General features: G+C 47.2%; 2 protein-coding genes across 2 annotated transcripts in view; one reads left to right on the top strand and one right to left on the bottom strand.

Moving 5' to 3' along the window:
- The first annotated feature begins 1,102 nt into the window (after positions 1–1,102).
- On the top strand, positions 1,103–13,834 carry SUMO1 (small ubiquitin like modifier 1). The gene is made up of 5 exons (XM_083403705.1): positions 1,103–1,474; positions 5,929–6,003; positions 8,603–8,680; positions 9,950–10,021; positions 11,698–13,834. The coding sequence occupies exons 1-5, from the start codon at positions 1,463–1,465 to the stop codon at positions 11,764–11,766; spliced, it is 306 nt and encodes a 101-aa protein (XP_083259831.1). The 5' UTR covers positions 1,103–1,462; the 3' UTR covers positions 11,767–13,834.
- KIAA2012 overlaps positions 12,804–24,529 on the bottom strand; it is an 85,449-nt gene continuing 73,723 nt past the window's right edge. The window contains exons 18-21 of the mRNA XM_083403401.1: positions 23,625–23,833; positions 20,045–20,217; positions 18,262–18,481; positions 12,804–16,440 (exon numbers count right to left, since the gene is read on the bottom strand). Coding sequence (XP_083259527.1) covers positions 16,293–16,440; positions 18,262–18,481; positions 20,045–20,217; positions 23,625–23,833 — 750 coding nt within the window. The 3' untranslated portion in view covers positions 12,804–16,292. The remainder of the gene's footprint in view (positions 16,441–18,261; positions 18,482–20,044; positions 20,218–23,624; positions 23,834–24,529) is intronic.

The raw sequence follows: 24,529 nt of genomic DNA, 5'->3' as shown, positions 1-24,529 counted from the left end.
CATAGCTCTCTGAGCCAAACAGATGTTTTGAGTTTTATAGTATTGGCTCTGGAAACTGCTGTGATGTAAATTTAAGGTAGGAGGGAGGGAGAGAGGGTGCCTTTTTGGACTGTATGTTTGTAAGAGAGCCGAGTTGTTCATTTATCCATTTGGAAGGTTGTGAATAGCTAATCTTTTCACTGTATTTAACATTTTGATGGAAGCCCCGTTCGCATCCTGAATGGAACATAAGACGTGATGGCGCGTGCGTGGCTCACGTTTTGCCACTTCCATGCATACGCATGATGCCATTTTGAGCATCTGCACATGCACGAGCGGTGAAACCTGGAATTAACGCGCAATCCGAAAGCACTCAACCTGAAGCACATTCAACCCGGGGTATGACTGTACAGCGGTACCTCGGGTTACATACGCTTCAGGTTACACACTCCGCTAATCCAGAGTGCTTCAGGTTAAGAACTTTGCTTCAGGATACGAACATAAATCGTGCCCTGGCAGCAGGAGGCCCCATTAGCTAAAGTGGTGCTTCAGGTTAATAACAGTTTCAGGTTAAGAACGGACCTCCAGAACAAATTACTTAACTCGAGGTACCACTGTATATGCTACGTGGTAATTTATGGACCTAATGGGTATCTACAAGCCATTTGCACGTAACAAAATATGTACATCATATGTACACAACACAAAACACTGCTGCATGTAGGTTTTATTCGATTTGTTTTTTTATCTTATAGTTTGGAAACGTACATCCAGGTTTTTTCCCCCTTTAATTTTTTGGGGGGCTCCCAAGAGCGTGGGGGAGTGCAGACAGATTTGATATTCCTGAAAAGAGAAATTTTTCTGAACATGGTAATAAAATTTTCCCCAAATTGCTAGCGTTGTAAACAAAATCTGCCCTTCTTCCCTTATGGGGTATCCAAGAGCCCGTCTAGAGTCCTTAAGTGGGCTCCCTATCGGTAGGAGAAAATAACTTGTTATTCAGCTTATAACTGCTTTTTCTCAAATCGTGGCGCATTACTTTGCGCGCTTCGGATTTTGGAACGCTTTGGTTTCGCAACGGCCTTCCGAAACGGATTAAGTTCTGCGCCGTTAATGCCACTAGAGGAGGAGAAGAGGGAAGAAGGAGGGAAGGAAAGAAGGAGGGAATAAAGGGAAGCGAAAGGAGGAGAAGCTTCTTTCTCCTCCTTTCCCCTCCTCCGCCGCCGCGTCAGGGAGCGGGAAGTGAGCTCAGGCGCAGAGGAACTCCCTCCTTCGCCGGCCTGGGGGTTGTGCTCTCCGTCTCCGCTCCGTGTCTCCGAGAAAGAGAGAGAGAGAGAGAGAGAAGGCAGGAGGAGGAAGAAGAGGAAGAAGAAGAGGAGGAGGAGGAAGAAGAAGAACTGAGGGCAGGCGGCGGCGGAGGCTGCTCCTTGGCTGCGGAGGGAGGCGGAGGCGGCCGGCCCAGCTGAGCCTGCGGCGGGGAGCCATGTCGGACCAGGTAGCCGCTTCCCTCCTCCTCCTGCTCCCGGTCCTCTTTTCCCCGCCGAGGCCTCTCCAGGATCCTCGGGGAAGGGGGAAGGAAAAGCCCCGGGGATAATCAAGCGCAAGGCCGGCAGGCGGAGGCGCCTCTTCCCCGCCGCATAGACGCCCCTCCGAAGGCTTTAGACCTCCGGGTTGTGGGGTGGGGGGGTGGCGGCGGTGTTTCGACCTCTTTCCTCTCCCACCCCACACTTTGGGGTCCCTGCGTGGGATCAAGCGAGAGAGGGGATCTGGGGAGGGTTGGAGCTGTGGGTCTGGCCGTGGGGCCTTTTGAGCAAAAAAAAGGGGGGCTGGGGTTTGTCGGGGTCCCTCTCCTCTTCTTGATTCATTTCGGACCCCCACACTTTGGGGTCCCTACGTGAGAGATAAAGCGAGAGAGGGGATCTGGGGAGGGTTGGAGCTGTGGGTCTGGCCGTGGGGCCTTTTGACCCAAAAAAGGGGGGCTGGGGGTTTGTCGGGGTCCCTCTCCTCTTCTCGATTCATTTCGGACCCCCCACACTTTGGGGTCCCTACGTGGGATAAAGCGAGAGAGGGGATTTGGGGAGGGGAGGGTTGGATCTGTGGGGCCTTTTGACCCCAAAAAGGGGGGCTGGGGTTTGTCGGGGTCCCTTGTCTTCTCCTTGTTTCATTTCGGACCTCCTCATAGCATTTCAATGGGGGGTGTGGGTGGGGGGAAAGCGAGCCAAGAAACAAAAGCAACGTTGGGTCAACATAGGATGGGAGGGAGGGACCCCCCAGGGTCATCTAGTCCCCCCCCCCTGCAATGCAGGGATCTCAACTAGATCCTACAGGGCAGGCGGTGGCCCCCCCCAACCTCTGCTCAAAAGATCCCGTGCGAGGCGAGTGCGCCAACCTGTGGGTCGGCTCGGGGCGTTAAGAGCATGAGACCCTGAATTTTCAGGGTGGTGGGTGGGTTCCCAGCCCCACGTCGGGCAAAAGGTTCCTGCGTCGCAGGGGGGTGGACTAGAGGACCCTCAGGGTCCCTTCCGACGCCACGATTCTACCCCTAGCGGGAGTCCACTGTCCAACAGCTGTTAACTGTCAAAAGAGTTCTTCCTGATGTTTTGAGTCAGAATCTGTTTTCTTGTCACTTTAAGCCATTGGTTTAGATCAGGCATAGGCAAACTCGGCCCTCCAGATGTTTTGGGACTACAGTCCCCATCGTCCCTGACCACTGGTCCTGTTAGCTAGGGGTGATGGGAGTTGTCGTCCCAAAACAGCTGGAGGGCCGAGTTTGCCTATGCCTGGTTTAGATCCTAGCCTCTGGCGTCCATATTTTGTATGTGTGCCTTCCCTGGAAAGACCTTGCAAAAATGATGTCCCCTGTTTCGCTTTGTGTGAGATGTCCTTGAGTAGGAGATCATTTCTTGCCATGGTGAATGTTTGGCTGCAGTGCTGGGTGTATGTTTGGGGGTTTGTGTGTGTATGGGAGAAAATCTATTTGATACCGTGATCGAATAAGAATTGTGAAATGGTTTGGTTGCAGCTGTTAATATTTTTTTTAAAAAATAGTTCAGCTAGCTGTTTTTCAGCTAGTGCAGAATTTACATTCGAATTGGGCCAATAGGATAAAGTAAACTGGGGTTAAGGGTATGAGAGTTCCGCTACCAGCATAACTGTCAGGAGGAGACCGGATGCGTCCTTTTAAATTAATACTAAACTGCAGTTAATTTAAAAGGTTACGTCAAAACCCTAAATTGTGGTTAATGTAAACTATGGCCTATTGGAGCAAGCCAGCAACATAAACCACATTTTGAAGTTGAAGGCTAACCGCAGTTTTTGCTGGGTTCAAACATAACACTTTCTTCTTCCCTGGGGTCACGCTGGAGGGAAGCATAGAAGCCCGAAGCTAAACTTTGGTGTTGCATCTAAACATAGTCATTTTTTAAAACATGAACATCTCTTTTCGGAGCTTTTCCTGTTATGGTGCATAAATACTTGGTGTGAAAATTTAACCCAGCATGAATTTGTTAGTCTTGAAGATGGCTATAAGACTTTGTTTTAGTGACACTAGTTTCCCCAAAAAGAGTATCTCTCCTTTCACTCCAAACATTAATAATTATTTCCCTCATCCCATACTCACCCTTTGTTTACTTTCCATAATGCTGCACTTCAACCGTTCATCAATTTCTATTGTAAATTTAAAATTAAAAAACTACTGGTAGCTCATCTGTCTATTGATATTGCATTTATAGGTTATAATTAACTTTCTTTTACTACTGTGGCTGTTTTACTTAATGTCGTTAATGAACTGTAGTGTTAAACAGAACACCCTTTCAAGAACTTAAACACTGCATTAACTTCGGTTATAAATATGATGTTAATGAAATGGAAACAATAGGGAAACAATCAGCAGCAGTGCTACATCAGTGTTCTTTGTAGCAATAGCATAAACAGATTTGATGTGAGCTGTGGCTCAAAACACATAAATCTGCAAGTTCTTATTTGGTGTTTGCCTTCAGTATCAAGTCATTTCTCATAGATGAATGTCATGGTGAGCTAAGGGTTTATATCTGGGCTCAGGTATGCAGGTGTTAAATCACAATTGTATATTAATTGATTTCAAATTGTTCAAAACTCTGCCTTCTCCATTTACATGTTTGGCAACAGTAGTTAGCTGATTTCTTATCCTTTTAAACAGGCCCGCTTTATTGCTCCCAATTCCTCTGGTCTTGCATTTACCGCATTTTTTGCTCTATAAGACTCACTTTTTCGCTCCTGAAAAGTAAGGGGAAATGTGTGTGCGTCTTATGGAGCGAATGCAGGCTGTGCAGCTATCCCATAAGCCAGAACAGCAAGAGGGATTGCTGTGTTCACTGTGCAGCGATCCCTCTTGCTGTTCTGGCTTCTAAGATTCAGAATATTTTTTTTCTTGTTTTCCTCCTCCAAAAACTAGGTGCGTCTTGTGGTCTGGTGCGTCTTATAGAGCGAAAAATTCGGCACTTCACATTTTCAGGTTCTCAGAGGCTAGAAGCATTACCTTATAAATGTTTCTGTTCATCAGCAATACAAACTATGGTCATGCTCTGCTGTGGAAGAAGTATATTCACTGTAACTGCCAATTTCTTTTAGTACAGTCATACCTCGGGTTACAGACGCTTCAGGTTGTGTTTTCTCTGGTTGTGGACCGCCAAAACCCGGAAGTACCGGAACGGGGTACTTCCGGGTTTTGGCGGTCGCGCCTGTGCAGAAGCGCTAAATCGCGCTTTGCGCATGCACAGAAGCGCCAAATCAAAACCCGCGCGTGCGCAGATGCAGGTTGCGAACACTGCGGGTTGGGAACATGCATCCCACACGGATCATGTTCACAACCTGAGCGTCCACTGTATACGCTTCTGGTTGGCAAACCGTCTGTTGTAGGGTGAACAGGCAGTTAACACATTCCCCCGCCTTCAAGCTATGAAAAAGATAAATTGAAGTTTTAAGCAAGATTCTTGCTCAGCAAGAAGTACTAAGGGGTGCAGTGCTGTCCTTTCTGCAGATCTTTTCAGTGCTGTACTTGCAAAGCCTTTTAAAAGATGTGAGCCTTGCAAAAGAACTTGCTTTGCTTATTTAAAAAAATGATAGCCTGCCCTCCAGGAAAGTGCTCTTGGGGTGGCTCCCCACTCCAGTTAAAACAGTAATGTAATGAAAGCAACAGAGGTGAAAGCACTAAGACTGGAAGAGAATGAAACTACATAGATTCAATTGCTTTAAAAAAGGCTTGGGGAAATAGTTTTTGCCGGGAGGGAGTTTCCCTGGGGAGATCATTCGAGAGATGGGGAGCTACCCAGAAAAGGCGTACCAACACCCCCCCCCACCAGTTGCCACCTTGGAGAACTCAAAATAATTATTTGGGGGAGTCTAGCTTTCCTGAAAGTGCCTAAATGCTTGTTTTTCCAGATCAAGAATAAAAACACTAAGAAGAAGGCAATTGCTCCCATCATCGTGCTCTGTAGCTCATTATAAAGCAGAGCTGTTGGTGCTTTTTGCTTGTGCGTGGACTTGAAAACTTTCCACGCCAGCCCCAATATATTACATTGATTTTCAAAGTGTGAAAGCTTATAGAGAAGCAGGGCTACTCAGTGAGAAGATCAGTTCTTTGCAAGCAGGTTTCTGTGGAAGGCAAGCTTGACCACCATTGCTTTGCCTGCAATGTGTTATTATGGGAAAATACTGGCTATGTACTAGGTTGTGCGCTAATTTCACATGGGACACGGCTGAGCTTTTTTATTGCCCCACATAAGTTGACTGTGTGCCCCAGATCCCTAGAGTCATTGCAGTATTCTGTCTGATAAATTCACTAGGTATAGGTTCCTATTGTGGCACTAATTCATTGTAAACTTGCAAAAAGCTATCATAGAACTGACCAGTGGAAATAGTTTGTATTGTAGTTTATCACTGTTTTTTTTTTTGTTTCCTTTTTCTCTGCAGGAAGCCAAACCTTCAGCAGAGGACTTGGGAGATAAGAAAGAGGGAGAATACATTAAACTCAAAGTCATTGGGCAGGTGAGCTCTTACATAGTCTATTTAATGTGAACATTTCAATTGTTCCACTGGTATAAGTTTAAACACTGGGTGGACTGTGGTGTAGTGGTTAAGAGCGATAGACCTGTAATCTTGGGAACAGGGTTCGCGTCTCCGCTCCTCCACATGCAGCTGCTGGGTGACCTTGGGCCAGTCACACTTCTCTGAAGTCTCTCAGCCCCACTCACCCCACAGAGTGTTTGTTGTGGGGGAGGAAGGGAAAGGAGAATGTTAGCCGCTTTGAGACTCCTTAGGGTAGTGATAAAGCGGGATATCAAATCCAAACTCCTCTTCTTCTTCATCAAACGTATACACATTGACACATGCGTTTCATGCAGAAGGTCTTGGGTTCAGTTCCTCTCATCTCTGCTTAAAATGATGTTGGACAGCTGGACTAAAAACGACCTCTGCCTGAGATGTTGCATAGCTACTGCCACTCTGAGTAGATAAGTGGACTCTTTAGATGGTTTGACTTGTTACAAGGCTGATGAATGTGTTGACGTGCAAAGGCTGATGGTTTTGCTATGGGTTGTGGTTTTGTTTTCGCTAGCCAGAGCTGGTGAATAAAGGACACATTTCAATAAAGGCACAAGTCCAGAATTTAAGATACTACTACTACTACTACTACTACTACTACTATTACTAATTTAATATTTATACCCCACCCATCTGGCTAGGTTTCCCCAGGCACTCTGGGCGGCTTTCAATAAAGTATTAAAATACAGTAGTCTGATAAACATTAAAAGCTTCCCTAAAGAGGGCTGCCTTCAGATGTCTTCTAAAAGGCTGGTAGTTGTTCTTCTCTTTGACATCTGGTGGGAGGGCGTTCCACAGGGTGGGTGCCACTAGTGAGAAGGCCCTCTGCCTGATTCCCTGTAACTTGGCTTCTCGCAGCGAGGGAACCGCTAGAAGGCCCTTGGCGCTGGACCTCACTGTCTAGGCAGAACGATGGGGGTGGAGATGTTCCTTCAGGTATACTGGACCGAGGCCATTTAGGGCTTTAAAGGTCAGCACCAACACTTTGAATTGTGCTCAGAAATGTACTGGGAGCCAATGTAGGTCTTTCAAGACAGGTGTTATGTGGTCTTGGCAGCCGCTCCCAATCACCAGTCTAGTTGCCGCATTCTGGATTAGTTGTAGTTTACCTTCAAAGGTAGCCCCATGTAGAGCGCATTTCAGTAGTCCAAGCGGGAGATAACTAGAGCGTGCACTACTCTGGAGAGACAGTCAGCTGGCAGATAGTGTCTCAGCCTGCGTACCAGATGAAACTGGTAAACAGTCACCCTGGACACAGAATTGATCTGTGCCTCCATGGACAGATGTGAGTCCAAAATGACTCCCAGGCTACGCACCTGGTCCTTCAGGGGCACAGTTATCCCATTCAGGACTAAGGAGTCCTCCACAACCACCTGCCCCGCCCCCCAAAACAGTACCTCTGTCTTGTCAGGATTCAACCTCAATCTGTTAGCTGCCATCCATCCTCCAACCGCCTCCAGACACTCACATAGGACCTTCACCGCCTTCACTGGTTCTGATTTGAAAGAAAGGTAGAGCTGGGTATCATCTGCATATTGATGAACACCCAACCCAAACCCCCTGATGATCTCTCCCAGCGGCTGCACGTAGATGTTAAAAAGCATGGGGGAGAGGACAGAACCCTGAGGCACCCCAGAAGTGAGAGCCCAGGGGTCTGAACAGTCATCCCCTACCACCACTTTCTGAACACGGCCCAGGAGGAAGGAGCAGAACCACTGTATAACAGTGCCCCCAGCTCCCAGCCCCTCTAGATGGTCCAGAAGGATGTTATGGTCAATGGTATCAAAAGCCACTGAGAGATCCAGCAGAACTAGGAAACAGCTCTCACCTTTGTCCCTAGCCCACCGGAGATCATCGACCAGCGCGACCAAGGCAGTTTCAGTCCCATGATGAGGCCTGAATCCTGACTGGAAGGGATCCAAATGGTCCACTTCTTCCAGGCGTGCCTGGAGTTGTTCAGCAATCACTCACTCAATGACCTTGCCCGTATTCAGCAAACCCCATCTATTTTAAAACAGAACAAAATGAAGCTTCAGATTATTCATTTTGTTGTTGTTGTTTAGTTGTGTCCGACTCTTCATGATCCCATGGACCAGAGCACGCCAGGCACTCTTATCTTCCACTGCCTCCCACAGTTTGGTCAAACTCATGCTGGTAGCTTTGAGAACACTGTCCAACCATCTCGTCCTCTGTGGTCCCCTTCTCTTTGTGCCCTCCATCTTTCCCAGCATCAGGGTCTTTTCCAGGGAGTCTTCTCTTCTCATGAGGGGGCCAAAGTATTGGAGCCTCAGCTTCAGGATCTGTCCTTCCAGTGAGCACTCAGGGCTGATTTCCTTAAGAATGGATAGGTTTGATCTTCTTGCAGTCCAATAATTCTTGCAGATTATTCATTAGCTACTGGTAATAGATACACTGAAGGAACAAGCAGTCAGACAAATTTAAGATGAACTTTTGAGCATTATCTTCCACTGTAAACCGTTGGAGAAACCAGTTGCCTTTTTAATAACGTGTGGGAAAGCTAATAGATTTTGTATTCTGTTTGCAGGACAGCAGCGAAATACACTTCAAGGTGAAAATGACAACGCATCTAAAAAAACTTAAAGAATCGTACTGTCAGAGACAGGTTTGTGAAATTTGGGAGCTCTTTATCTTCCTTCTTAAAATACACTTCTCTTCCTGTGAAAGTGGAATTGAAGAGGAATATGTGTTGTGTTAACGTCTAATTTTGTGATGATGACACCTGTGTTAGCTTTTAGGGTCTCTGTGGTGCAATGGGCCTTTGGCTGTTAACCAGAGGGTTGGGGGTTTGATCCCACCCAGGGATGGCTGTGGGCAGAATTTTTGCATTGTAATTATTATTATTATTATTATTATTATTATTATTATTATTTATACCCCGCCCTCCCCAGCCAAGACCAGGCTCAGGGCGGCTAACAACCAATATAAAAATAAGTTGATTGAAATACGACTTAAAAAACAAGATTAAAATACAACATTAAAACATTAAATGCAGCCTCATCACAGGAGGAGAAAGGAAAAAAGAAAGAGGGGGAGGGAATCAAATTGTTTCCAAGCCAAAGGCCTGGCAGAACAACTCTGTCTTACAGGCCCTGTGGAAAGAAATCAGATCCTGCAGGGCCCTGATCTCTTGAGGCAGAGCGTTCCACCAGGTTGGAGCCAGTGTTGAAAAGGCCCTGGCTCTGGTTGAGGCTAATCTAAATTCCTTAGGCCCCAGGACCTCTAGGGTGTTGCTATTTATGGACCTTAAGGTCCTCCGTGGGGCATACCGGCTGCCTTGGGTTCCATGATGGAAGAAAGGTGAGCTATAAACACAGTAAGAAAGCAAAATGCTTTCAGGGTGGCAGACGATAAACAATTGAAATAACGAAAGCAACAACAGGATTAAAATACAGTGGTACCTCGGGTTACATACGCTTCAGGTTACATACGCTTCAGGTTACAGACTCCGCTAACCCAGAAATAGTGCTTCAGGTTAAGAACAGTTTCAGGTTAAAGAATGGACCTCCGGAACGAATTAAGGACTTAACCCGAGGTACCACTGTAAGGATATAACTCACTGATGATCTGCAGAAGAAGATTTGCTCTGAATGACCAGGCAGAAGGGCAGGTGCATGGAGATTAGGTTATAAGCAAGCCAGTGTGTGTGACTATAAAACGTACTTGCCCTATACATGGCGCAGACGCTAAGGTTGGGTTCCTTAACTTACATATTCCATGCTTTTCAGCTCATGAGAGAATTTGTTGGTGCTTTAATTCTTCCATTAGACCGAAGAGAGAGAAAACGAAGCAGGAACATCTACATTTTCCGGTTCTTTTTGTGAGTGCCTTACAACTTGAAATAAAGTAATTTCTCCCTCTTTTCCCTTTTCAGGGAGTTCCTATGAATTCACTCAGGTTCCTCTTTGAGGGTCAGAGAATTACTGATAATCATACTCCAAAAGAGGTACGTTTTTTCCACTGTGCACACTGCTAAATGCGCGGCTCAGACCGTTTGGAAGGTTAAAGCAGGGGTAGCTTACTCCCAGCTTTGGGGCTGAATTAGCCACACACAGAACCCAACAAATTTTCTATAGGACCCAAGACCTCCACCAGTTTTGGTGGTGGCAAAAGTGAAAGCACCGGGTTTCTGCCCAACTTTAGTGCCCTGATGGAGATGCAAAGTCTCCTCTCCCTCGTCATTGGATGGATCATTTGATCAGTAGTTATTCTCCTCATCAAGGGACGCGGGTGGTGCTGTGGTCTAAACCACAGAGCCTGGACTTGCCAATCAGAAGGTTGGCGGTTCGAATCCCCGCGACAGGGTGAGCTCCCGTTGCTCGGTCCCTGCTCCTGCCAACCTAGCAGTTCGAAAGCACACCAGTGCAAGTAGATAAATAGGTACCACTCCAGCGGGAAGGTAAACGGCGTTTCCGTGTGCTGCTCTGGTTCGCCAGAAGCGGCTTAGTCATGCTGGCCACATGACCCGGAAGCTGTACGCCGGCTCCCTCAGCCAGTAAAGTGAGATGAGTGCCGCAACCCCAGAGTCGTTCGCGACCGGACCTAATGGTCCGGGGTCCCTTTACCTTTACCTGTATTGTCCTCATCTGATTTGTGTGCAAAAGCATGGAGTGGCTATGTCTACTTTCGGCCACGCTTGCAGCCCCTAAAGGATTTGCAAATGGTGAATGTAGCACCTCCCCACCAAGTGGATCAAGAAGAGAAAAAAAAATCTGTTTTGAAATACAATTTAAAATGATTAAGCTGCAGTTAGGTTGCTGTTTTTAAAAACAGAATAGTTTTAAGACGATCTGAACATTAAAACTCGGCTGTGTTAAAGCAAAGCTTGGCTTGCGTTTCGTCGTTTCTTGGACTTAACAACTTGGTATCAAATGCATTCAGGATCTCTTCTGTAAAGAGTGTGTGATAAGTAAAAGATCTGAGCATTATTGTCATTGCACAGAATGGGGTGATACAGCACCAAGTTATCGTAAGGCACTAGAATTTAGCCCCTTTACAAGGAGACGCCATCCTTATGCTTCCAGTTGATGCCCTCTGAGAATTTGATCTTTCAGATTGTGCTCGGCTTTCAAATTAGGAATATTAATGACAACCAGTCAAATCACATTTTCGGGAAGGGGGTGGAACGCATTGACATTTGCTTCTGGAAACTTCTAGGCAGTTCTGCCAGTTTTTTATAATTGTCTCACTCACTGTTTTTATACGTGTGCAGAGACAAATGGAAATCTATATTTTGAAATGAGAACAACTTGTAGTGTGTGTGTGTAGTTAGAAATAACAGCTCAAGTCTACCCTCCTAGGTGGCATAAAACAGTATGTAGTTGTAAATACACAGTTTTTATGGTTAGATAGAACAGTGACTGTGCAACTTTTTAAAAAAAGGAAATGTCAAGAGTACAAATGGGGAAATCAGTGATTTCAACCAGTCTTCCTGTTTTGAATCTGACTAAAGGCAGTAATTTTACATAACCAGGGCTTGCTTGTTTGCAAACTTCTCTTGTTTACTGTCATGTCTTAACAACCACAAGAAAAATAACAATGGTTCTGAATGCAGAATATCTATTTTTTCAATAATAATAATAATAATAATAATAATAATAATAATTGTTTCCTATTTTACAGCTGGGGATGGAAGAAGAAGATGTGATTGAAGTTTATCAGGAACAGACAGGAGGCCATTCAACAATTTAGATTGTTTGCTCCCCACCCCTCCTTTCCCTTTTATTCTTTTCTTATTTTTAAATAATAGTTCTTTTGTAATGTGGTATATAACACTGAATCGAAACCGGCACCGTACGCCCGTATCTGGGGTCTTATTTACAAATGTCTGTTATAAATACTTGTGCTCATTATACGCTATCATTTGTTTTCATTGTACTGAATTCTTGTGCTCCCACCGCGGTTGTACCTCCCTGTTTCCCCCGTTTCCTCTTTAGAAAAACACCCACCACCCACACGCGCATTTGTGTGTTCACAGGGCCCATGTATTTCAAGCACGCTGACAGATCTGCCAGATTGGGCGCAAAGGTTTCCTAAAATTTCCGTATTGGCCCCAAGGTGTTTTTTTACGTGCGGCTTTTACTTGTGGATTTTAAGTTACAGACGCTTTTCTGAGAGCTTAGCGGTGGAAGGATTATGCCCTCAAACTTTGTTCTGTATCATTTGCTGGTGGCCTAGGACAGAACAGCATCCAGATGTTGATGGGGAAATGTAGTCTTTTTCTTGGGTATGAGATACATGAAATCACCGAAGAGAACTTGGGAAATCCTACTGATTTTTCATCGGCAGAAGAGCCCAGGAACATTCTGATTTTTAGTACTTTCATGTACTGAGACTTGCTAATAATTCCATTCTTTTGTGGTACCTTTTGGCCTGAGATGTGGTTTTTGAATGCGCACATAGACTGTACTGGCTTCCCTTTAAATAAATGAGAGGAAACAAATTTATAAGCATCTGCATTTTTTGAGATCCCTGTGGCTTGGATACTGTTTGGCAAAAGCAGTGAGGAATATTTAAGGAACACTGGCTTTCAGCCTGAGGACATGACAGTGTGGCAACAACTGATTTTGTTATTCCACCTTGCGAACTAGCACGCTCTTTGCCGCTTGCTCTCAAATTTTAAGTAGCAGTCTGTCTTCAACTAATAGATGTCTTTTGTAAATGCCTCCTCCTTTCTGAAAACTAATGTTAGCGTAATGTTGAAAAAGGTTGCAAGAATTGGGGGAGGGGTGAGCCCCCTGCCACGAACACTTGATGACCTTTTTTAAAGGTGTAAAAGGGGCACACTAAGGTGCTTTTTTTGAATAGTCACAGAAAATTCTCACTTAAAATTGATGGAGCTCAAATTAGCCATAACTAACTTGCCCCATTGATTTTAATGCAGTTTAAGCACGTGTAACTCTTTCTAAACTGGGCGCCTTGTGTTGCATTGGAAATCCTAGGTAATCTTTAGCTTCATCAAATGCTGTACTCTGTGGCAACGAAAACCATGCATGAGCTCTGCTTGCTGCTTGCATAATACTAGTGTGAGACGGGCCAGAGCTACTTGCAAGACATGATCGAGAAATTCATCCTGTGAACTGCAAAGTTTTGTCGTGTAACTTCGTAGGATCAGCATCAAAGCCCTTGCACCAAACCTTATTTCTTGTATTATGTAGAAGTAAGCCTAACTAATTTCCAGGGAGCACACGTAAGCGTTCTTAGGGTATAGGGATTCCTGAAAATACGTTTCAAGCCAACGCTGTCCCAAACCAAATGGTGCATGGTTAGAGCAGCTTTCCAAAATAAAAGCTATTCATCAGTTTTTGTGGAGTTTGTTCTGTGAAGTAGTATTCTTAATTGAGGGTTGGAAAACTGTATTCCCCGATTGGTTATCCCACTGAACACTTTTTGACCTCCATCCCTATTTTAGTAAATCGCGGAACAGTGTCATAGAAAACCTGTCATGCTAGAAGGGGCCCTTTAGCTCAGGTTGATGGTATGGTGATGGCAGGATTAGAAACACATTGCTCTACCTCTTTTGTTTTTCCCTCTTACAAGGGGATTGGGGAAAGGACAGAAATTGAGACTGCAATGTTCTTAAGCATGTTTTTAATACACCATTTGATTGTGAGTTTAATTTTATTTTTAAGCTGGCACTTAATTGTAAAGTGTTAATGGATCTTCTCCAATGCTTGTAGTTCCCATGTCCCACTTCTGATGCCTTTTTGTACACATGCTAAACTTTTTTTAAAAATTAAAATTTGTTTTCAAAAATTGGCATATGGGGTTTTAAGTGTTATCCGTGACTGCAGTAATAAACAAGCTGAGTGAAACGTGAATGGAAATGTGTTTTTAGCCTGGCACCTGCTGTTTTCCTCTTCTTCCTGGGCCACTCGAATGAATAACCCAACTAGCTCATAAGTATCAGTCACCCCCACGTTCTGTAGAAATGAGCGAGCCAGGATTTTGCATCCTGTTCCATTTCCAGTTTCTACAAGCTGGTGGCTCACAGAGCCCTGCTAGGTGTTGCTGGATCATAGCTGTCAATTTACAGATTTGAAAATAAGGGACCAGCAGCCTTGAAAATAAGGGACCAGCAGCCAAAATAAGGGATCTGCGGCCTCACCTGTTCCAGGCACTCCAATCTTCCTGCCCTCCTGCAGTCTGGTCAAACTCATGCTGGTAGCTTCGAGAACACTGTCCAACCAACTTTGTAACCAGAGGTTCAACTGAATAGAATCTGAATCACATGCACCACAAGGCCTATGCAGCCTCAACTTAAGATGGCTCCCCGCCCTGGCTTTGCACTGCAAAGTTTGCAGCAGCACGTGCAACAAAATGGTGTCCAGCATTCAAAACCCCCCTCAGCTTGCATTAACTAGCCACACACAAGGCATGCAAGCTCCACCCCCCAGTCGTTCTTAGACTTCTTATTGGCTGAGCAACACAGCCAAGCAACACAGTTGGAGCCTCCCTCCTCCCTGGCCGGCAGGGAGGGAGGGATAGGAGCTGCTTCCTTTGAAATTTAAGGGACATCATTTGAGGGACATCCATCAATAAGGGACAGCAGTGGGACATGGCGCTGGAATAAGGGACTGTCCCTTCAAATAAGGGACACTTGACAGCTATGTGCTGGATTACAAATCACATGAGTTGACATGGGAAAGGATCTTCTCTGCAATGGTGTCCCATTTGTAGGCCTGTCCTCTCAGAAGCATGGTTGGTGTCAACACGGCCAGATTAAAACTTGTCTCTGTTCCTCAGACATTTGTAGGAAACTCCTTTAATCAGCCTGGATAGATGAATCCCACTTGGGTGTTTTACTTCTTTGTGAACTGGGAATCGATCTGTTTTTATAGCTGTACCCCATTCTGAAGCATACGCTAGCAAGGATAGATAAAACAAAAACTGGAGTGCCCCAGGCTGCCCAAGCTTTCCATAAGAGCTAAGGGTGACATTTGTGTGACACCACTTGAATCGCAACCTTCGTCGTACGGCAAGGCCGCTCTGAATTGAACGTTGTTGGACTCCCAACTCCCTCCCATACCAACCAGCACAGCCAGTGTTCAGGGATGAATGAAGCCACGGTCTCAACATCTGGAAGATCACAGGTTCCTCGTCCCTGGCCTCGAGAAAGCGCAAAACTAGTGAATTGGGGAGGGGGTTGTCCAGACAAAACTAACTTGCAGTCCACATGTTGCCTGCTGCTGTTGCTGCTGTTTATCTGTGTCCGACTCTTCGTGACCCCATGGACCAGAGCACGCCAGGCACTCCTGTCTTCCACTGCCTACCGCAGTTTGGTCAAACTCATATTAGTAGCTTCGAGAACACTGTCCAACCATCTCATCCTCTGTCGTCCCCTTCTCCTTGTGCCCTCAATCTTTCCGAACACTAGGGTCTCTTCCAGGGAGTCAGGATCAGCTTCAGGATCTGTCCTTCCAGTGAGCACTCAGAGTTGATTTCCTTAAGAATGGATGGGTTTGATTTTCTTGCAGTCCATGGGACTCTCAAGAGTCTCCTCCATCACCATAATTCAAAAGCATAAATTCTTCAGTGATCAGCCTTCTTTATGGTCCATCTCTCACTTCCATACATCACTACTGGGAACACCATAGCTTTAACTATACGGACCTTTGTTGGCAAGGTGATATCTCTGCTTTTTAAGATGATGTCTAGGTTTGTCATTGCTTTTCTCCCAAGAAGCAGGCGTCTTTTAATTTTGTGGCTGCTGTCACCATCTGCAGTGATCATGGAGCCCAAGAAAGTAAAATCTCTCACTGCCTCCATTTCTTCCCCTTCTATTTGCCAGGAGGTGATGGGACCAGTGGCCATGATCTTCGTTTTCTTAATGTTGCCTATGGCTCACCTATCTGCTGTTCGTGTTTTAGAACACGGAGTGCAACTTTCATTTGATTTCACTGACAGCTGACTTCTCCAACGGTGGGTTCTCCAGGTCTTCTTGCTGACAAATAATGCCCAGTGTCCAAAATTGCCCAGTGGTCCAGATGTAGCCATTTCCCCCCTCCGTTGCTTGTTTTAGAAAGAGGGCTTTGGCAATAGATTTTGACTGAGAATCTGCGAGATGATTAGTCAGAACGCAACAGCTCTCATTGTGTGGATTAACAGCCTCTATTGAATTAAATACAAGTGAATAACCGGATGCTGACATTTTGGAGTAAGGCGAGAACAACACAGCTACGTGCCTGCGAGTTGTTCTTGGGAAAAGTTCTTGCTCTTTAATCCTCATCTCCCACATTTAAAAAAGGATGCTGGAAATACGAATAAACCCACGGGCGTGAAATCGCTTGCCGTCGTTCTAGCCCCCCAGCTTCCACAAGCAGCTTATATTGGAATTCCTTCTCCTTTTCCAAGTCCGCCCTTTGTCTGAAAGCAGAGAGGTGGGTGAATATCAGTAAACAGGTAACTCAGGCCATTACTTTCTGTTGTACAGTGTATATACAGTATTTTTCGCTCTATAAGACGCACCAGACCACAAGACGCACCTAGTTTTTGGAGGAGGAAAACAAGAAAAAAAATATTCTGAATCTCAGAAGCCGGAACAGCAAGAGGGATCGCTGCACAGTGAAAGCAGGAATCCCTCTTGCTGTTCTGGCTTCTGGGATAGCTGCGCAGCCTGCATTCGCTCCATAAGACGCACACACATTTCCCCTTACTTTTTAGGAGGGAAAAAGTGAGTCTTATAGAGCAAAAAATACAGTAACTTGTCCTTAGGGTGGTTTACAATTTTTTTAAAAAAACCACACAACTAATGACATAATACAATGAAACAGCAGGAAATTAAACACTAAATCAGACCTGGATAAGGTAGGCCAAGGGACGTGGGTGACGCTGTGGGTTAAACCACAGAGCCTAGGACTTGTCGATCAGAAGGTCGGCATTTCGAATCCCCGCAGCGGGGTGAGCTCCCGTTGCTCGGTCTCTGCTCCTGCCCACCTAGCAGTTCGAAAGCACGTCAAAGTGCAAGTAGATAAATAGGTACCGCTCAGGCGGGAAGGTAAACGGCGTTTCCGTGCGCTGCTCTGGTTAGCCAGAAGCGGCTTAGTCATGCTGGCCACATGACGCAGAAGCTGTACGCCGGCTCCCTCGGCCAACAAAGCGAGATGAGCGCCGCAACCCCAGAGTCAGCCATGACTGGACCTAATGGTCAGGGGTCCCTTTACCTTTACCTTTAAGGTAGGCCAAAAGCAGCTTTAAAACCATGGGGCCTCAATCCATTAAAACACCAAGCTCAAATGGCTGAGAATGTCTTGGCCTGATGGTAAGGAGACAAGAGGCCAAGTACTCGCCTCCAGAGGCAGGGAGTCCTATAATCTAGGTGCAGTCACAGATAAGGCCCTGTTTCACAGCTGAACTAGTCATGCCCCAGCCAGAACCTCCCCAACAGATCTTAAGGACCAGGAAGGCTGCTGGTATGGGAGACCTGGTCCTTTAAGTCAGGTGTGGGGAACCTCTGGGTCTTGTTGTGGAACTTCAACTCCCGTAATCCCTGCTCATTGGCCATACTGCCTGGTGCTGATGGGAAATGTACCGTATTTTTCGCCCTATAGGACACACCTTGTTTTAGAGGAGGAGAACAAGAACCCCCCCCCCTTTCTGCTCAGCGCCCCTTCAGCGAAGCGGCAGGAGAAACGGAGCCCCTTCCATTTCTCCTCCCGCTTGGCTGAAGGGGCGCCGCGCAGCTCTGCCTCTCTGCTGAAGCCAGGAGTCTTGCTCTCCCAGCTTCAGCAAAAGCAACCCGAAGCCTCCATTGCGCAGCGGGAACTCGCGCTGCGCTCCAAGGCTTCAGGCGGCTATCCCTGAAGCCTGGAGAGCGAGAGGGGTCGGTGCGCACCAACACCTCTCGCTCTCCAGGCTTCAGTGACAGCAACATGAAGCCTCCGGAGCGTGGAGGGAGCGCTCCCTCTGCGCTTCAGAGGCTTTGCGTCGCTATCGCTGAAGGCAAGGAGCCTGCATTCGCCCCATAGGACGCACACACATTTCCCCTTAATTTTTGGAGGGGGAAAAGTGCGTCCTATAGAGTGAAAAATACGGTAGTTCATCAACACCTGGCAGACCAAAGGTTTCCTACCACATGGAGCAGCCATTTAGAACTTTAATGGCAATCTTTAGGACCTCGGTTGGTTTGTCTACACTCGCTTGGTCTGATTCTCAAGAGTTTCAGACAAATCGTACGAAGTTGTGTACCTTGCCAGTAATAAGGCTTGTCTCTTTGCTTCCTCTAATGCAAGTCTAGCCTCTTCCTCTTCCCTTCTTCTCCTCTCCTCAGCCTCACGCCTCACTCGCTCCTCTTCTTCCTGCTTCCTTCTCTCGTACTCCAAGCGCTGCTCTTCCGCCATCTCGGCTAAGAGTCGCCGTTCCTCTTCCAGCTGCATTTCCCTTTCTTTCTGCCTCCGCTTCTCCGCTTCTAAGGGAAAGAGATAGTTATAGATAGTAGTTGGTGTAATATAGTATATTACACCGTTTGAGCATTTTACACCAATCCTGGTATGACTGCACTGGCTACAAATTAGTTTCAGGGCCCAATTCAAAGTGCTGGTTTTGACCTATAAAGCCTTAAACGGCTCAGGACCGCAATACCTCAAGCACCGCCTCTTTCCATATGAACCTACCCAGACCCTGAGATCATCTTCTGAGGCCCTTCGTCATGTGCTGCCTGCTCAAGAGGTTCGGAAGCTGGCAACATGAGAACGGGGCCTTCTCTGCAGTGGCTCCCCGTCTGCGGAATGCTCTCCCCAGGGAGGTTCACCTGGTGCCTTCATTATACACCTTTAGGCGTCAGGCAAAAACATTCATTTTAAACCAGGCCTTTGGTTGATTTGATTGACATCTTATGCCCTTTTAAAATGTGGTCTTTTGGGGGGGGGGTGTTATTGGATTGTTGTTTTTATTTTGATTATATATATTGTGGTTTTTATATTCTGATTTTGTTCTGTGAACCGCCCTGAAGGCGATATAAAAATTCAGTTAATAATAATAATAATAGTTGATAGCTGCTGTGATCAGTTTGAAGTCCAGAGATAAGCAGAGTACAGTGGTACCTCGCAAGACGAATGCCTCGCAAGACGAAAAACTCGCAAGACGAAAGAGTTTTTTGTTTTTTTAGTTGCTTTGCAAGACAAATTTTCCTATGGGCTTGCTTCGCAAGACGAAAACGTCTTGCGCCTTCCGTCAATGCATTCCTATGGGAAACCATGCTCCGCAAGACGAAAAATTCACAAGACGAAAAAACTCGCGGAACGAATTAATTTTGTCTTGCGAGGCACCACTGTACCCAATTAGCATTATATAGTAATATATTTAAAAGGACAAAAGGACACACACACACGCACACGCACACACACACACACAGGGCTGCCATTTTAACATGCCACAGCATCCCAGCATGACGTGGTACTGGGCACTCGAGGGCTTTGTGAGAAACAACAACAACAACAACAACTTATTATTTATACCCCGCCCATCTGGCTGAGTTTCCCCAGCCACTCTGGGCAATCGAGTGTTAAAAACAATAGAGCATTAAATATTAAAAACTTCCCTAAACAGGGCTGCCTTCAGATGTCTTCTAAAGATAGGATAGCTGCTTATTTCCTTCACATCTGAAGGGAGGGCGTTCCACAGGGCCCGGCGCCACTACCGAGAAGGCCCTCTGTCTGGTTCCCTGCAACCTCACTTCTCGCTCTGAGGGAACTGCCAGAAGACCTTGGGCGCTGGATCTCCCCAGTGCCTGAGCAGAATGATGGGGGTGGAGACGCTCCTTCAGGTATACAGGACAGAGGCCGCATAGGGCTTTAACGGTCAGCACCAACACTTTGAATTGTGCTCGGAAACGTACTGGGAGCCAATGCCAATGGTAGCTTGTAGTGCCAGTGGATAAGCTCACAGAATAGGGGGCCACACTGACTGACAGGAGGAGGCCATGGAGGGCGTCTTATCAAGGTCCTCAGACCTGGAACCTGCCTTGGTGTACCTGCGCGTTCTCGCTCCTCCTCCTGCTTTTTCTTCTGCATTTCCTGGAGCTTCCTGCGGAGCTCTTCCTGCTGGTGCCGCGCACGTTCCTGGGCTGCCTTCTCAACTTGCCGCTGCCTTGCCGCTTCCTCTTCCTGCCGCCGGCGCTCTTCTTCCAGCTGCTGTTTCCTTAGACTAAAACGAAGAGGGAAGGTCCAAGTAGGTCATGGGCACGTCAGGCAAAAGCAAGGGGACCCGCAAGACAAGGGAGAGGAGTTTAGCTTATAGGGATGGAGAATCTGTGGTCCTCCAGGTGTTGCCAGACTCCAGCTCCCATCAGGCCCTGCCAGCATGGCCAATGGTCAGGGGACGGTGGGAACTGAAGTCCAACACCATTTGAAGGGCCGCAGGTTCCAGCTGATGGACTATATGGAAATGGCGGAAATGACTGGCAGAATTCGAGACCAGGGAGAAGAGTCGATGGAAGAAGATTGGAAAAAATTTAAAGTATATTTACAGAAATATTGCAAAATTAATGAATGTTAGAAGAATACTGGAATGAAGTTATATGGTTTTAGCAGAAGTGTTATTAAGTGTTATTAAGAACTATATGAACATTAATTGTTAAGGCGCTAAAATGGAAATTTATAGAACAGGACCCAAGACCTATAAATTATAGAACAGAAATTGAGAAAGAGGGAAAGGATTTGTTGAACCAGCTTATTTGAACTAGAATACAAAAAAGGGAGGTGCGAGGAAGTCGAGGAAACAAGCATATGAAAGATAATGAAATGAAATTTGGATGTTTTTTTAAATGTTTTAGTTTATTCTTGTTGTTTTGTGGTATTGTTTTTTCTTTTTCTTTTTCATGTACTGTTTGTTAAATTTTTATTGTTTCTTTTTCTCTCTTTTCTTTTTCTTTTTGTAACTACTAAATATTTAATAAATATCATTAAAAAAATAATAATGAAGGGCCGCAGGTTCCCTATTATCTCTAATAAAAGGGCAAGATAGCCAGCCAGTGCATTCTATAGGGCAGTGATGACCAAACTTGGCCCTCCAGCTGTTTTGGGACTACATCTCCCATCATCCCTAGCTAACAGGACCAGTGGTCAAGGATGATGGGAACTGTAGTCCCAAAACAGCTGGAGGGCCAAGTTTGGACATCACTGCTAGAGGGCGAATCTACACTGGTCTGTTATAACATTAAAAAATGTGTTATAAAAATGTGACACCAGAGGGCACCGCAGAGCAGCAATCCGTCGGCAATGGGAAATGGCCCTTAGTACCACATTCTGATGCAAAGGCAAATTGGACAAGTTTGAATGAAGGTTTCTGAATTGGCAACATCACCTTTGACTGTCAGAATGCGAACTCTGGGGGTGGGGAGGCAATGGAGTTAAAAAATTTTTTTGTGTGCTGATGTGCATCTATAAAACAATAAAGAATATGTCTGAAGGAATGGATGCAGGGAGGGAGGCTGGGTGTTAGAAGACATGCAGAGAGGGAGGCTGGATGTTGGAAGACATGGAGGGCGGGAGGCTGGGTGTTGGAGGAAATGCAGGGAGGGAGGCTGGGTGCAGGAAGATATTCAGGGAGGGAGGCAGGGTATTGGAGGAAATGCAGGGAGGGAGGCTGGGTGTTGGAAGAAATGCAGGGAGGGAGGCTGGGTGTTGGAAGACATGCAGAGAGGGAGGCTGGATGTTGGAAGACATGGAGGGCGGGAGGCTGGGTGTTGGAGGAAATGCAGGGAGGGAGGCTGGGTGGAGGAAGATATTCAGGGAGGGAGGCAGGGTATTGGAGGAAATGCAGGGAGGGAGGCTGGGTGCTGGAAGACATGCAGAGAGGGAGGCTGGATGTTGGAAGACATGGAGGGCGGGAGGCTGGGTGTTGGAGGAAATGCAGGGAGGGAGGCTGGGTGCAGGAAGATATTCAGGGAGGGAGGCAGGGTATTGGAGGAAATGCAGGGAGGGAGGCTGGGTGTTGGAAGAAATGCAGGGAGGGAGGCTGGGTGCAGGAAGACATGCAGAGAGGGAGGCTGGATGTTGGAAGACATGGAGGGCGGGAGGCTGGGTGTTGGAGGAAATGCAGGGAGGGAGGCTGGGTGCAGGAAGATATTCAGGGAGGGAGGCAGGGTATTGGAGGAAATGCAGGGAGGGAGGCTGGGTGTTGGAAGAAATGCAGGGAGGGAGGCTGGGTGTTGGAAGACATGCAGAGAGGGAGGCTGGATGTTGGAAGACATGGAGGGCGGGAGGCTGGGTGTTGGAGGAAATGCAGGGAGGGAGGCTGGGTGCAGGAAGATATTCAGGGAGGGAGGCAGGGTATTGGAGGAAATGCAGGGAGGGAGGCTGGGTGTTGGAAGACATGGAGGGAGGGAGGCTGGGTGTTGGAAGACATGCAGAGAGGGAGGCTGGATTTTGGAGGAAATGCAGGGAGGGAGGCTGGGTGTTGGAAGAAAGGCAGGGAGGGAGGCTGGGTGTTGGAAGAAATGCAGGGAGGGAGGCTGGGTGTTGGAAGAAAGGTAGGGAGGAAGGCTGGGTGTTGGAAGACATGCAGAGAGGGAGGCTGGGTGTTGAAAGAAAGGCAGGGAGGGAGGCTGGGTGTTGGAAGACATGGAGGGAGGGAGGCTGGGTGTTGGAAGACATGGAGGGAGGGAGGCTGGGTGTTGGAAGAAAGGCAGGGAGGGAGGCTGGGTGTTGGAAGAAATGCAGGGAGGGAGGCTGGGTGTTGGAAGAAAGGCAGGGAGGCTGGGTGTTGGAAGGAATGCAGGGAGGGAGGCTGGATGTTGGAAGAAAGGCAGGGAGGGAGGCTGGGTGTTGGAAGGAATGCAGGGAGGGAGGCTGGATTTTGGAGGAAATGCAGGGAGGGAGGCTGGGTGTTGGAAGACATGGAGGGAGGGAGGCTGGGTGTTGGAAGACATGCAGAGAGGGAGGCTGGATTTTGGAGGAAATGCAGGGAGGGAGGCTGGGTGTTGGAAGAAAGGCAGGGAGGGAGGCTGGGTGTTGGAAGAAATGCAGGGAGGGAGGCTGGGTGTTGGAAGAAAGGTAGGGAGGAAGGCTGGGTGTTGGAAGACATGCAGAGAGGGAGGCTGGGTGTTGGAAGAAAGGCAGGGAGGGAGGCTGGGTGTTGGAAGACATGGAGGGAGGGAGGCTGGGTGTTGGAAGACATGGAGGGAGGGAGGCTGGGTGTTGGAAGAAAGGCAGGGAGGGAGGCTGGGTGTTGGAAGAAATGCAGGGAGGGAGGCTGGGTGTTGGAAGAAAGGCAGGGAGGCTGGGTGTTGGAAGGAATGCAGGGAGGGAGGCTGGGTGTTGGAAGAAATGCAGGGAGGGAGGCTGGATTTTGGAGGAAATGCAGGGAGGGAGGCTGGGTGTTGGAAGACATGCAGGGAGGGAGGCTGGGTGTTGGAAGAAATGCAGGGAGGGAGGCTGCGTGTTGGAAGAAATGAAGGGAGTTTTGTAGGACACTGAGGATACACTGCAGACTGACAGATATCTGTGATTCGTATGGCAAGTTGCCCCTGCTACATTTGGAGAGGGGTGTGTGTGTTTCCTGCTCATTCTCCTGCCCCCGATGGTGGGCATCTTCCCCCCTCCCTCACTAACCGTATCTCTGCCATCCTCCTCTGCTGCTCCTGTTCCATTTCCTCTTTCATCCTCTCCATGCGCTCCTGCTCTTCCTGATCCTTCCGCTTCTGCTCCTCCTGCTCCCTCCGTTTCCTCTCCACCGCAAGCCGCCTCTTTTCTGCCCTCTCGGCTATCATTTGCTCTCGTGAGAGTTTCTCCTCCTGCTTGTTCCGAGGCAGGTCCAGTGGCTGGGAGGCACAAAGGGGGGGAGGGGAGAGAGTGTGCTGTTGTGCTTAGGTTCTGCTCAAGGGTTTCCCTGGAGGTATCTGGTTGGCCGCTAGTGAAGGAATGGGTTTCTGTGCAGTGAGTTTGAAACTGACCCAAAATCCCCGTTTTCCTTCTCCAAGGGAGCATTTCTAAAATGCATTAACTTGAGCTTTTCAAGCTCAGGAAGCTTGAGCTCGAGTCAATGTATAAACAGAAAGCCAGCTGTATAAACAAGTGCTCAAAGCCCTCTCCCTTATCAGTCCGTGACAGCAATGGATGGCCTTGGCTGTTCCAGTGGAGCAGGGATGGCACGTCTGGGTCTTATCTTACATCCTGGCCACACTCTGAAGCACAGACCTAGTCCGGGAACAGTGCCAGGAGAGTTGGTGACCTTCTTACCCCAAGATAAGAGTGCCAGAACAGGAATACCCTTATATGGTCAAGAGTACAGGAACAGCAACACCCTTTTATGGTTAAGAGTACCGGAGCAGGAACATCTGTGGTGTCAACCTGCATGTATAAGCTGACGTGGCTGGATTTCTGGGGAAGGGGGGAGAGGGTGCCTGGAGGATATATATACTGCATGAAATTTCTTTCTCTTTGGACTTGCTGTGAACTGAGCAGTGCGTTCTGCTATCCGGAGAGCAGAATAAACTCTTTCTCTGAATCAACCTTGG

This window comes from Podarcis tiliguerta, assembly GCF_965153285.1.
Source record: "Podarcis tiliguerta genome assembly, chromosome: 1".
NCBI classification, from domain to species: Eukaryota; Metazoa; Chordata; class Lepidosauria; order Squamata; family Lacertidae; genus Podarcis; species Podarcis tiliguerta.
The sequence above is the reverse complement of the archived record's forward strand: the minus strand, read 5'-3'. Positions and strand labels throughout refer to the sequence as shown.

Coding starts and splice junctions, on each gene's coding strand:
- SUMO1 (XM_083403705.1), top strand. Junction 6,004..8,602: donor AACTCAAAGTCATTGGGCAG/GTGAGCTCTTAC, acceptor TTCTGTTTGCAG/GACAGCAGCGAAATACACTT. Junction 10,022..11,697: donor ATAATCATACTCCAAAAGAG/GTACGTTTTTTC, acceptor CCTATTTTACAG/CTGGGGATGGAAGAAGAAGA.